This window comes from Aquarana catesbeiana, linkage group LG09 (assembly GCF_042186555.1).
Source record: "Aquarana catesbeiana isolate 2022-GZ linkage group LG09, ASM4218655v1, whole genome shotgun sequence".
Lineage (NCBI taxonomy): Eukaryota > Metazoa > Chordata > Amphibia > Anura > Ranidae > Aquarana > Aquarana catesbeiana.
Genome location: NC_133332.1, coordinates 121,757,957 through 121,773,024, shown reverse-complemented (window position 1 = coordinate 121,773,024; position 15,068 = coordinate 121,757,957). Strand labels below are relative to the sequence as shown.

The following is a 15,068-nucleotide window of genomic DNA, read 5'->3' as shown; positions in this document are numbered from 1 at the left end:
TATTTGGCTGATGTAGATTACTGCCCTTTATACAAACACTGCACTTCTTTTTTTGATAACTGATAATATAATTTTATAAATTAATCCAAAGACCATGGATGGCCTGTTCCTTCCACTGCCCAATAATTGGGCATTATTCCTTCTCCCACTAACAACAAGCACTAGGTCAGGTTTCACAGCTCATCAATCTTGGGGATTTGTTTACCCTATTAGGCCTGAAAGCAGTAAACTAGCCCTTTTTATTAAAACATTTTAGGACCCCTGCATTATAATAATAAATCGGGCAGCTAACAAGCTAAAAAAATGTTGCAACTTCTTTTATAAGAGAAAATGATACTTTAAAGATGATGTATAACCATGTCCTTTTCCACCAACTGAGTCATCCTGAATCATCCACTTTTGTTTTCACAGATGAAGGAGTTAGGAGTTTATTTATAAATGATACCTACATTGATAAGGGCATTATAGTACTTTAAAACTTTTTATGTTTTACAAAATGCAAATCACAGGTTTATTATAATTGCACAAACTATTTTTGCAGCTATACTGTTTTTTAACTTTCCATCTATCTGTCTGCTTGCAATTAGTTGCAAACAGGATGTTTAGTTTTGACACATTTAATTTTCGGTATTAAAATGAGTCAAGCATGTTTGTTACAGAAAAGTGTTCATACTTGCTATGAAAATATAATAACAGATACCTAGTAAAATGACCAGCCCCCTTACTATTATGGGTTTGGCAGCCATATTGTCAGTGTGCTTTAGAGGTGGATAGGGAAAACTAACAAATCTGTGTAGGGAGAGACGCAGTGCTATTATACATTACTATACAGTGATGTTCTCACTGTGCTATGCAATGCTATACATAGCGCACTCTGCAGACAGTTGACTGGCTGACATAACTGTCCACACCTAGATCATTCCAGGCATAGAGAAACCGGTTGTCTGCCAGCATTGTTAATGCACCCTCCCCCATCCCTAATCCTGCCATAGCCTGGCAATTGAGGAGTCTGCAAAATGATTTGACCACACCATAGCAGACTTACAGCAGGTGTGATGTGCAAGCCATACTGTCTTTTGACATAGAGGAAGATAGTGAGATGACCAGAGGAAAATTGTGGCTCAGTGATGGTAAAGGCAGGGGACAGCAGGTAGGGAGTAGCAACAGGCAGAGAATATGCAGCAGCTGGAGGTCAATACAAAGTAGTCTTTAGTGAGGAAGAGGTGGTGGAGGATTAGGTGACAGACCACACATGGGTTCCATGGAGAGCAGCAAGGAAGAAAGTTGTCAAGCGGCAAGGGCACATTACAGAGAATAGCAAGCTTCCAGTGCCTCCTTTTTGGTAATAATTTTTTAATTAGCCCCACAAAAGGGGCTTATTAAAGGAACAGAATACAGAAAAAATGTCAGTTGTTGGGGCTTGTTTTACATTTTTGATTAAGTGTTAGGGTTATGCTGAGGAGTATTAAGGTTAGGTTAACCACATCCAGCCCAAGGATGTCATATGACGTCTTTGAATTTCAGTGGGGATATCTGAATGATGCCTGCAGCTACAGGCATCATTCAGATATCATCTTTTAGAGTCGGCAATTCTGTGCACCATAAGAATGATCATAGAGGCAGTTACGCGGCTTGATCATTCTTACAGGCGACGGGAGGGGACATCCCCCCTTCCCACCGCCCTCTGGTGCTTTTCTGGGGTCTCCCGTGCCATTGGGGACCCAGAGAAATAATCAGTCAAACATCTCTATGACCGCCGGAGGCCCGGGCGCGACATTATGACATCACGTCCGGGGAGCAGTTCTAAACAAAGATGTGATCTCGGCTGGAAAGCGCGGGATCGTTCATTTTTTTTTTGATCTGATGCTTTCCAGTCTGGAAGAGAGATGTGGGGTCTTATAGACCCCATATCTCTCCAAAAAGAGGACCTGTCATGCACCATTCCTATTACAAGGGATGTTTATATTTCTTGTAATAGGAATAAAAGTGATCAAAAAAATTTAAAGAGAAAGTGTATAAATAAAAAAATTAAAGTAAAATAAACAATAATACATTTTTTTTTAAAGCACCCCCGTCCCTGTGTGCTTGCGCACAGAAGCAAACGCACACGTAAGTCCCACCCACATATGTAAACGCCATTCTAACCACACATGTGAGGAATTGTAGCGTGCGTTAGAGCAAGAGCAATAATTCTAGCACAAAACCTCCTCTGTAACTCTAAACTGGTAACCTGTAAAAAATTGTAAAGCTTCACCTATGGAGATTTTAAAGTATCAAAGTTTGGCGTCATTCCACGAGTGTGCGCAATTTTAAAACGTGACATGTTGGGTATCTATTTACTCGCCGTAACATCATCTTTCACATTATACAAAAAAATTGGGCTAACTTTACTGTTTTATCATTTGCTAATTCATGAAACTGTTTCTTTTCCAAAGAAAACTCTTTGAAAAATTGTTGCGCAAATACTGTGTGATATAAAAAGTTGCAATGGCCGCCATTTTATTCCCTAGGGTGTCTGCTAAAAAACATATAGAATGTTTGGGGGTTCTGAGTAATTTTCTAGCAATAAACTTATGATTTTTACATGTATTAGAGAACTGCCAAAATAGGCCCGGCATGGAAGTGGTTAAAGGTCAGAATTAGGTTAGGTGTTGAGGAATGTTTAGGGGATAGGTTAAAGGTTGATTAAGGGGTTAGGCACTTTTGTGCCTATAGCCCTCATAGCTGTATATCTGTTGTGTAAGATTGAAGATACTGTTGCCTCTGACAGCTCTATGTTAAAAGATCTGGAGCGAGATGTGGCACCATTGTGCTGCTAATTGTTGTAATGAGAAAGCCCTGCCTCTGCCAAGATAACTGTCTCCACACAGACACTGTGCAGAACAAAGCATAGTATTTTACAAATTTGAAAAAGATCAGCTGCAGTGAGACCCTGGGCAATACTGATGACTAGTCCTTTGCCCTGTCTGCCTTTTTGTAGCGCATCTTCTAGAGATCAGTTTCTCTTTAAATCTATAATTTGTATTAATGCTTTTGATTTTGTGGCAATAAGAGATCCAATAATAGTAATTAATTCTAACCCACCCTGGAGAATAAAAGTTAGTATCTGAAAGTTTCCGTCTGATTTGTGACTGCAGGGAAAAACAACCATTGCTATATGATGACTTAGGAGTCTGCTGCTATAATGTGCCAGCAGAAGGTTACTGAGAATCCTTAAAAATGTAAATCGGCACTGTTACTTGCATGACTTTTATAACTGCTTTGAGTATGGTGATGGTGGATACTACTTTGAAAAACATGCTCCGAACTGTCACAAAGGTGGGCATCTAGATTAACATCCAATAGTAAAGTATGTAGTGGAAAAACCGACGCTCATCAATTAGAGTAGCCCAAGGTGTCGGCATACTTGGACATATACCATACAGCTACTGATATAGATAGCTGAAGTGAAATAATTACTAGTCCGGACACATTTGTGTGCTGACACATAGCATAGTAGATATTTGATGCCATAGCAACCTGATAAACCTATCATTTATAACAGCCTTTTTCAACCAAGGTGCCTTGAGGTTTCTTCAAAGGTGCCTTGGCAAAATGCCTAAAAATTACCCCAAAATTGTATGCAAGCCGGTGGGTGGATGGAACCGGCCTTTTAGTTACACACAGCCATAGGTTTTCATTGTACACCATTACAACCTTCTAGCTGCCAACCTCCTAACGACCAATGACATCATCATAAGGAGGATGTCAGTTGGTTGCCTGCATATCATCCTTGTTTGACCCTCCCCTGCCCCACTCCATCAGCTTTGGGGTCTCATTAGCTAAGTGATGGAGAAAAACTGAGGGAGAAGAGAAACGTTGGACCAGTACCGATTTGCAAAAGTGTATTTGCTTAGGAAGAATCACCTTTAATGTTGGATGTCTTACGTGTATTGATGTTGCTGCATTATGTAAAACAATTTGAATAGTTTTTACTTCAGAATGAGGTGCATTAACTATCCATAATTTTGGAGGGTGCCTCAAGATTGTCCATAATTTTAAAGGGTGCCTTGACTGAAAAAGGTTGAGAAACACTGATTTATAACATCTTAGACTTAACGTTAGCCAGGGGTTTTCAAGCTCACATCCGCACCCACAGGGATGTCCAGTTGGGGGCAGCAGCTTTGTCCATGCAGCCTCATGTTTTGATTAACATGAATGGGACTGCCTGTATGAGGATGCATAGAACACCTGTACCTCCCATGCAGGCAAAATACAGCCCTCACACAGTTGTAAGCTTAAATTTGTCAGTGTGAACAAGGCCTAAAAAGTGATGCAAACTGGAAGTCTTCAGTTGCCTTTGTGCTGTGCTGGGCTTCTATTGTTCCTCTTTAAGGTGGCTCCTGCTGCTGTCAATCACAACCCAAAAAGAGGAGCATCACGGCTGCTCTGTGCAAAACCATTGCACAGAGCAGGTAAGAATAACATGTTTGTTTTTTGTTTGTTTTTTCACAATGCTTTAATAAATAAGGTGAAACTCTGTTGAGTTTTGTCATCCTAACATGTTCAGGTAAAAACGCAGTTTTTTTTTTCTTCCTTGCACATGATTGGGTATTCTTTGCATAGTGAATTTTCATGACCTTCAATAAGTTAAAAGAAAATTCTCTTGCAAAGTAAACATTTAGTAAATCAACCCCATAGTGTTTAAGGAGTGCTGGCTTTTTCATGAATTGGAATTTATCTAGAGCCACCATTGACTGTGCACCCTTTCATACAGGCTGTAGGCGACTGCCTACAGGATCAAAGGATTTTGAATAATAGAACAAGACGGTGGTCCTAGTCCTACCCTACTGTATTCAAATCTATTAAAGTTTTGCCTATACACACACATTTTTTAGGGTAAGCCTTACAAATCAAATTTTAAGTAATAAGAATGATCTGTGTCACTCCATATCAACATATTCATATCAGTTTCATACTGTCATTTTTGAAAGTGCATATCTTAAGCTGACTGATGGCTGTGGGGGGAAAAACAGTGAAACCACTGATTTTTAAAACTCATGGATTTTGTAGAACTGTATATAACATTTTCTGTGTATTATCGTTATAATTAATCAAAAGCTTTTGGAGAAGGGAATTGCAGCAGACCATTAAACTTTATTTCTCACTTATGTGTATGTTATACCTTTTTTTGGAGTTCTGGGTTCTTCTTCAATCCGAGGTTCAGGAACTGAATTTTCTCTTTCAGCTGTGATACAAAATACATATATATTACTATTTTAAGTGTCTCACTTGCTAAGTTACTGCTACACAATTATTTGAATTATTGGTTCAGCTATTCATGAGATGTTAAAAAGTAGCTTTAATAACATGAATCAATTACAATTTCCCTACTAAACCCAATTGTGTGGGTAGAGTATTAAAGTGTTTGACCAATGACCCTATTTTTTTAGTTCATAGTAGATTATTTGCAATAAGAAAAAAAATGCTTTTAAATAGACACTAAAGTTCATGAATTGGTTCATAGTTCACATGTGTTCATAGTGTAACATTTATCTGAAAGTAATTGTAATGTAAAAAATATCAAAATTGTTCAATATATAAAAAAATCATATATGTTAATTATTAGAATTTCTCTTTATAATGCAAATATTAAAATAGAACAATTAAAAAAAGAAAGAAAGGATAGCAAAAATAAAGTACAATTCTTAAGAATTGCATTATTGTTGACCACTTCATCCTATACTGTATATCTCAATAAAACAAACATCAATATTTTTTTACTTTCTTTTTTCTCTCCTGTCTTTTTCTTTCTTCTAAATTTTTGTATATCTCATACTTGCATCAAAAGGGGATCCCCTAGCAATTGATTCAGTTTTATTCTTTTTAAAAAAGCTTAATAAAATTATGGTAGTTTGCTGTAAGAATTTATTTCCAACTACTGGAGTACAAGTCTGCCAGCTAATATAAACTTTGTATGGTCTAAAATACAACTATAATGATTAGAAATTGTATTGGTCTTAATTTCCATTTTCTTCTGGATAGTGGATTTCCCCATTTTCTTCTGGATAGTGGATTTCAAACTCTGGAGAAGTCCATGGCCATTCGCTGTAAACAATGCCCTAAAGCAGTAGTCTCCAAACTGTGGCCTAGGGGCCGGATGTGGCCCTTTGTTTATCTTTATCTGGCCCTTGGGGCACTTTTCCTCCCACTGACACCAACAATGGGGCACAGTTCCTGTCACTGGTACCAACAATACAACACTATTTCTCCCACTGACAGCAATAGCGGGGCACTGTTATTCCCATTGAAACCAATAATGGGGCACAATTCCTTCCCAATACCAACAGTGGGACAATATTTCTCCTATGAACACCAGTGATGGGGCATTGTTTACTCCCATTAATGCCAGGGCATTTTCTACTCTTACTGGCCACAATCTGGTCCCCTTGAAGCTTGAAAGAGTAAACTGGCCCTTTATTTAAAAAGTTTGGAGACCCCTGCCTTAAAGAGACAAAATAAGTCCAGTGGATCATATGGCAGAATGCCAAAACTTCTATGAAGCCCATATTTTCTTTTTTAGGTTGACGATATAATTTAGGCAATGCTGTGGTAGATTCAAATGGTCTTATAGATAGTCTACTGTTTTCAATCAATCAGATATAGACTTTCGCAATATAAAAGATGAGCAGTAAAACACAGTTATTTTGCAACACTGTGGAGCAAAAAGTAGATCCTTTTATATAGATTTGCTTTCACAAAAAAGGGAAATTTGAATTTTTGGTAGGTGTTGACAAGTATACGAGCTTTAGAAGAAAATGGAAAGGTCATTTTAATTATCATTAAACTTCAGAATGGCTTTTTCTGTGCTTATATGCAATATGTTCTATCAATTTTTAGACAAAACTGGAGACATCCTGTTGACCCCTTTCACCATGGGGCGTTTTTCAGGCGCACCTGTAAAGCGCCTGAAATAAGCCTTATCTGCAATCCCAATGTGAAAGCCAGAGTGCTTTAAGAGCCCTTTCTCACTTCCAGCACCCGAAAAACTAGCATCGCTTTACCAGCGTTTTTCGAGCGCTAGCGGGGCGCTTTTAACCCCTGCTAGTGGCCGAATAAAGGGTTAAAAGCACCCACAAAGCGCAGCTGCCAAAAGCACTTTGCAGGCGCTTCCCATTGATTTCAATGGGAAGGGGCGCTTTAGGAGCGGTGTATTCACCGCTCCTAAAGGCCCCGTTCACACTGGGGCGGTTTGCAGGCGCTATTGCGCTAAAAATAGTGCCTGCAAACCGACCTGAAACTGCCGCAGCTGTGTCTCCAGTGTGAAAGCCCTCTGGCAGGAGGGAAAAAAACTCCTGCAAACAGCATCTTTGGAGCGGTGTATACACCGCTCCTTCACCGCTCCTGCCCATTGAAATCAATGGGGCAGCGCGGTTAAAACTCCCCCTCTAGTGGCCAAATACCGCCTCTAAAACGACGGTAAAGCGCAGCTAAAAATAGCAGCGTTTTACCACCAACGCCCCCACCGCCCCAGTGTGAAAAGGGCCTAAGTGCTGCAAAGAAGCTGCTTGCAGGACTTTTTTTGATGCCCTGCCAGCGCAGCGCCTCAGTGTGAAAGCACTTGGGCTTTTTGGGACTCGGGATTGCAGATGAGGCTTCTTTCAGGTGCTTTTTTAAACGCTAAAGCGCCTGAAAAAAGCCCCAGTGTGAAAGGGGTCTCAGTGTGAAAGCACTCGGGCTTTCACATTGGGATTGCAGATGAGGCTTCTTTGTGATGACACTGGGTTTAAAAAAAAACAATGCTGTACTTGACAGAGCTCTGGTACTAAGACAGTTCATTAACTATACTGTATAACCTTAAGAACCCTTTCACACTGGGGCATTTTTCAGGCGCTTTCGCGTTAAAAAAATCACCTGTAAAGCGCTTTACAGGTGATTTTTTTTACGTTAAAGCGCCAGAAACGCCCCAGTGTGAAAGTGTGAAAATACCAGAGCTCTGTCAAGTACAGCATTGTTTTTTTTTAAACCCAGTGTCATCACTTTTGTCACTGATATAAAAAGCATGGTTTATTTCATGTTTTAGGAGGATAGGTTTGGAACACAGATACAGTCTATGTATCAAACACTGGCATGGCTGCTATGAGGCTTGCACCTGTGGGGCCTCTGTAGTAAAATTGAACCCCAGGTATGAGTAGCAGTGGGTGCCTCTGTAGTTGAATTATTTCTCATTCATATTCTGTCAGCATGGATCCACAGAAGCAGTGACAGCTCAGCTACACAAAAAGCTCACAGAGGGAGACTTCCAATACTTCCTTCCTCTGCCAGGTTCTGCATTAGATGATGTCATCATTTAGAGCCCTTTAGAGGCAGCAAGTAGTGGAAGTCTTCCTCTGCCGGCTCTGTATTTACAAATGACAGCAGTAAAGTGCTGAGCTCTCCGTGCATATGTGGGACTGTGCTGATAGAGATCTGAATGGGGCGCAATTTACTTATAGAGGCATCCACTGCTCCTCACCCCTGGGACTGGATGCCACTCTTGTTCATTTGCATTAGCTACTGCATGTTAATGGTTATCATGCTGCATGTTAATGTGAGTTGGGTTAAGGCAGCCTATATATTTGAATAGGCTGTCTAATTCACCAATAATGAGGTATGTACTATTATTTTGTAATGCAGTGCACTACAATATATTGTGTTACTGTACATTCTGAGGCTCTGCAATATGACAAAATGTGCTGGGCACCTCATTATGTGCATCACTGCAATGCATCTATGTAAAAGTACCAAAATAGCTCTGCTAGTACAATTCCTATGGCATGCCGTAAATTTCTTATTTCACAACACTTCATTTTGTATTCCATGCTGTATGTTACCGATTCCACACCACTCCTCATTCTTTGTCTATTCTTATTGTTTGTCATTATGTTAAGTTATTCAGAGAGACGCTTTAAAGGACAAGTGTACTTTTGAACAATGTAGACCTATCTTTTTTCTCTAGCCCGGTGGCTGAATAAGACCCACCCTCTCCGATTTCCAGATTTGTACTTACTTCAGTATCACTACCGCATCCTCTGCAGCAATCTGTCATCTGCCATGGCAATTGGGGTACTGTACAATTGTTTTTTTTTATTTTGGAGGGCCATTAAAATCTTTGCTATGGGGACCTGTTTAATTCAACTTGCATATAGATATTTCAGGCTACTTATTCAATATCAGTGCAAAGCATGGCAAAAAAACCTTTTTGCAGGGACAGTTATCGTTTAAAGTATATATTAATAGAGCTACAATCTACAGCAAGAACTAGAGCTCATATGGTTCTCTTCTTGATTTAGCTAAGGATAGCTAGGCATAAATCTAGATTGTTGGATCTCCCTATCCAAACTGTGCACTTACTCCTGAGGACCTGAATTTGAAATTTCAGAAAATTCATTTTGGAGCCCTTTAATATGACACTCTGTCAGTTATATTATAGTTTACAGCTGTTGCAGTTTACACTTGTACTTGTAAAATTTCCCACCAAACACATATACATGTCAGAGACTCATCGGATGGAGACAGCCATTTCCACAATTCATGGGACACACAATTGTTTAGGGGCAGTCAAGCAGGGTGTTAAGTCACTGCAGGCCAAAAAATGGCTACTTCTATCAGAGGTTTCTGAACAAGTATTTTACTTTAAATAAGTAAACATATGTATGTGATGCTGCTTGACATAGCAGTCTGATCATAACTGGCTCATAATTGGTAAAAATCAAGCTTATAAAGGTATACATTATCAACATACCTGTTAATTTTTCATGGCTTTCACTAGGTTGGTCATACTGGGTTATCTAAAAAAAACACACACACATTGCTTATTTATCCAGTGTACAATATAACCAGTGTTTTATTTTTATTTTTTTTACCATTTTCTATTCATTTAAATTAATTACTCCATTTAATTACCATTATTATTAGGGCAGGAATCATCCTGCAGTCATCACTAAGCTACTGAAGTTGTGCTGTGGGTCACCACAGTGTAGCTGTTTCCAGGCCAACATAGGTAGAGGCACAAGGCCATGGTTCTGCTTCTGACCCATACAATGATTCCTGATTGTTACATTTTATAAAGAAACCAACTATTGCTTATGCTGGCCATACACTATATGAAAAATCGGCCAAAATTTTGTCATTTAGACAGTTCCTTTGTTTTTTGGCCAGTTAATGGGCTCAAATCAGTAATCAGAAAAATAGTATCCTGAGTGCAGAGAATACCATCGAGTTGCAGCCTCCCCTAAGCAGTTCCCAAAGGGTACTTACAAATAATAACAACAAAAAGTGGGGTAAGTGGCACTACCCCTATTGCAAATGGGTAGGGGGGTAATAATGACCCACCTTAGTGTGTAACCATACCTAAACTATACCCAAATTACTATGTAAACATGTGTGTTAAATAAACAATAGTGCAGCATAGTGCACATCAATCCATCAGATACCATCTAATTATAAAAGTAACTGCATCTACAGGGATAAAATGCAGCACTACATACACAGTGAATGAAGGTGAAATTACAACACCACATAAGTGACTGAATATATCACTTGTGTGTATCAATAGATTCCAAAGGTAGGTTAATAAATATCATATACCAGTGCTAGAAAAAAATCCCTGTGTGTCATAGGTGACTACAAACAACAAGTGTTTACTCATAAAAGTGTGCTAAAAATTAATAAGGAGCATAAGAAATTCCATAAGTACATTAATTAATTAATAGTCCCATGTATATGATGTAGAAAAAAGGGGGGGGGGGGGGTTATACCTATGGGACTTTGGCAACCCTCCCTTTTTTCTACAACAGGGATAATAAACTAAATTGTGGACTGTCATATGCTGTATGTCTTATTATAACTTGTGTGACCTAGAGATATAGCTTGGGACAAGGGGTTCTTCTGCATTGTCATAAGCTTTCTGTGAATGCTTTCTGTCAAATATACAGTGGGGACGGAAAGCATTCAGACCCCCTTAAATTTTTCACTGTTTGTTTTATTGCAACCATTTGCTAAAATCATTTAGGTTCAATTTTTTTCCTCATTTATGTACACACAGCACCCTATATTGACAGAAAAACACAGAATTGTTGACATTTTTGTAGATTTATTAAAAAAGAAAAACTGAAATATCACATGGTCCTAAGTATTCAGACCCTTTGCTGTGCCACTCATATTTAACTCAGGTGCTGTCCAATTTCTTATGATCATCCTTGAGATGGTTCTACACCTTCATTTGAATCCAGCTGTGTTCAATTATACTGATTGGACTTGATTAGGAAAGCCACACACCTGTCTATATAAGACCTTACAGCTCAGTGCATGCCGGAGCAAATAAGAATCATGAGGTCAAAGGAACTGCCTGAAGAGCTCAGAGACAGAATTGTGGCAAGGCACAGATCTGGCCAAGGTTACAAAAAAAATTCTCCTGCACTTAAGGTTCCTAAGAGCACAGTGGACCCATATTCCTTAAATGGAAGATGTTTGGGATGACTAGAACCCTTCCTAGAGCTGGCCGTCCGGCCAAACTGAGCTATCGGGGGAGAAGAGCCTTGGTGAGAGAGGTAAAGAAGAACCCAAAGATCACTGTGGCTGAGCTCCACAGATGCAGTCGGGAGATGGGAGAAAGTTGTAGAAAGTCAACCATCACTGCAGCCCTCCTCCAGTCGGGGCTTTATGGCAGAGTGGCCCGACGAAAGCTTCTCCTCAGTACAAGACACATGAAAGCCCGCATGGAGTTTGCTAAAAAACACCTGAAGGACTCCAAGATGGTGAGAAATAAGACTCTCTGGTCTGATGAGACCAAGATAGAACTTTTTGGCCTTAATTCTAAGCGGTATTTGTGGAGAAAACCAGGCACTGCTCATCACCTGTCCAATACAGTCCCAACAGTGAAGCATGGTGGTGGCAGCATCATGCTGTGGGGGTGTTTTTCAGCTGCAGGGACAGGACCACTGGTTGCAATCGAGGGAAATATGAATGCAGCCAAGTACAGGGATATCCTGGACGAAAACCTTCTCAAGAGTGCTCAGGACCTCAGACTGGGCCGAAGGTTTACCTTCCAACAAGACAATGACCCTAAGCACACAGCTAAAATAATGAAGGAGTGGCTTCACAACTCTGTGACTGTTCTTGAATGGCCCAGCTAGAGCCCTGACTTAAACCCAATTGAGCATCTCTGGAAAGACCTAAAAATGGCTGTCCACCAACGTTTACCATCCAACCTGACAGAACTGGAAAGGATCTGCAAGGAGGAATGGCAGAGGATCCCCAAATCCAGGTGTGAAAAATCTGGTGCATCTTTCCCAAAAAGACTCATGGCAGTATTAGATCAAATGGGTGCTTCTACTAAATACTGAGCAAAGGGTCTGAATACTTGGACCGTGTGATATTTCAGTTTTTCCTTTTTAATAAATCTGCAAAAACGTCAACAATTGTGTGTTTTTCTGTCAATATGGGGTGCTGTGTGTACAATAATGAGGAAAAAAAAGAACTTAAATGATTTTAGCAAAGGGCTGCAATATAACAAAGAATGAAAAATTTGAAGGGGGTCTAAATACTTTTCATCCCCACTGTAGCTGTACCCGCTACTCTTCTCTCAGAAACCCATCCATCATCTACACACAGAGCAGCAACACATTATGGCTTATATATAACCTTTGAAGATTGCTTCTGGGAAGTTAAATTCTTTGCATAAAACAAGCACAAAGCAAACCACAGTACGTGATTTTATATTTAAACCACAAACCTATTGAATTTCCATAGAACAATCACTTTCAGTTTGAAGACAGAAACGGCGATTGAGAGTAGATATATTTACAGCAGTAACTCTCACTATTACATAAAAGGACAATTAAAACCTTTTTTTTGGCTTAATGTGACAGCCACAGGTGTATACATTGATCAGCCATAACTTTATGACAAACCACCTATAGGTTCCCTTTTGCCGCCAAAACAGACCCTTTTGCTGACAAAACAGCCCTGACCCATTGATGCAAGGATGGCACTGGACCTCTGAAGGTATGCTGTGGTATCTGGCACCAAGTAGCAGACTCTTCAAGTCCTGTAAGTTGCAAGGTAAGGCGTTCATGAATTGGACTTGTTTTCCCAACACATACCACAGATGCTCAATTTGATTGAGACCTGGAAAATTCGGAGACCAAGTAAACGCCTCAAACTTATTGTTGTGTTCTTTAAACAATTCTTGAACCATTTTTGCAGTGTGGCAGGGCGCATTATCCTTCTGAAAGAGGCCACTGCCATCAGAGAATGCCATTTCCATGAAAGGGTGTACTTGGTCAACAACAATGTTTATGTAGGTGGTATGTGTCAAAGTAACATCCACGCGAATGGCAGGACCCAAGACTTCTCAGCATCACGCTGCCTCCTCAGGCTTGACTTCTTCCCATACTGCATCCTGGTGCCATTTTTTCCCCAGGTGAATAACGCAGCCATCCACATGATGTTAAAGAAAACAAATTCATCGGACCAGGCCACCTTCTTGCATTGCTCTATGATCCATTTCTGATGCTCACATGCCCATTGTAGGTGCTTTTGGCTGTGGACATGGGTCAGCATAGGAGCCCCATACACAACAAATTGCAATAACCATTTTTTTTTGCTTTCATAACATCAGCTTCAGGGACTACTTCCTGTCTAATATATCCCACCATCTTTCAGATGCCATTGTAATGAGATAATCAATGTTATTTATTTATCCTGTCAGTGGTCATAAAGTTATGTCTGCTCAGTGTATATCCCATACATACAGAACAGCGACCCTTACATATTTTAAAACTTTTTGTCATTCAATATTTTTTTTATTGTTTTTTAGGACAGAAAAATTATTTACATGTTAGGATATGAAAAAATAGAATTATTTGTCTCAGAGATGTATCGCTACAATGCCTTGAGTGGTAACATTGATGACAACAACATCAATGTTTAACAGCATAGGTCAATGGAGATTGAGCATGTTTACTATAAAGGTACTGGACTCAACAGTAGTCATGTTGGAAAGCAGGAATTTACAAAACTGGAATAAAACAGTAAAGAATGAATGTGGGGGGAAGGGTGGGAAGGGAGGAAAGGGAGTTCAGTGCTCAGTCAATTTAAAAGGATAAAATTTAGGAAGAAATACAATGTCTCAGATATTAATGGTTCCAAAAGTGATGCTTTATAGTCCGGAGGGAGAAAATGGGCAATCCGAAGGTGCCATACCTTGGTGTATTTGCGTTACCCTATCCTGCAGTGTGGGTTTGGTTTTGCCATGGATCGTGGCTTGGGTGATCCTGTGTTTTGTCTCCTTAAGGCAAAGCCTTAAGGTCTTTCAGGTCTTGACCACGGTTTGCTTTGCAGTAGTTGTTATTTGAAGAAGCAACTTAAATTGTGCCTTTGTGAGTTCTGGGGGTTTCCTGTTAAGGAGAGCTACAGTAGAGTCAGGAATAAGAGGCTTATCAAACAGAATTGAAAGGATCTCGAAAATTTCCAACCAGAATTTACTAATTATGGGTCAAAACCGCCAAATATGATGGTGTGTACCCATGTCTTTGCAGCCTCGAAAGCAGGATAGTGAGTAAGTTGGTATAAAACTTATTGATCCTGGCAGGAACTAAATACCATCACGATAAAACCTTGAAGGCTGTTACTAGGGCCGCCACACTTTGAGAACAGGATTTGGTTGCCATCCAGATATTGGACCAATATTTTGGGTAAGAGTAAAGCTGAGGTCTGCTATCCACTTATTTACATAAGATGGGGAGTAAGGATAAAGTTAAATATCACGTGTATGTATAGTTTAGAAATTAGTCCTCTACAGTGAAAGTCATTGGTGCACATGCATTTAAACAACGAGAGGTGGTCCAAGAGGAACGGGTGTGTATAGTTCACAAAAATGTTTGACCTATAAGTAGCAGAAGACCTCTGTTCTCAGAAGCTTGTTTTGCCTGTGTAATGTGGAAAAGACCAGAAGCCTTATAGTACAGTTGGTACAAGCGAGTAGGGTTCAGTTTCGACTGGGTCATAAAATAGTCTGTAGAGGAATTCGCAGGATAGAAAGCAGG

At 39.8% G+C, this 15,068-nt stretch overlaps 1 protein-coding gene across 1 annotated transcript in view; it reads right to left on the bottom strand.

Annotated features, from left to right (window-relative positions):
* CD40LG (CD40 ligand) overlaps window positions 1–15,068 on the bottom strand; it is a 49,475-nt gene that overhangs the window by 13,237 nt on the left and 21,170 nt on the right. Inside the window, exons 3-4 of the mRNA XM_073599227.1 lie at window positions 9,764–9,809; window positions 5,165–5,227 (exon numbers count right to left, since the gene is read on the bottom strand). Coding sequence (XP_073455328.1) covers window positions 5,165–5,227; window positions 9,764–9,809 — 109 coding nt within the window. The remainder of the gene's footprint in view (window positions 1–5,164; window positions 5,228–9,763; window positions 9,810–15,068) is intronic.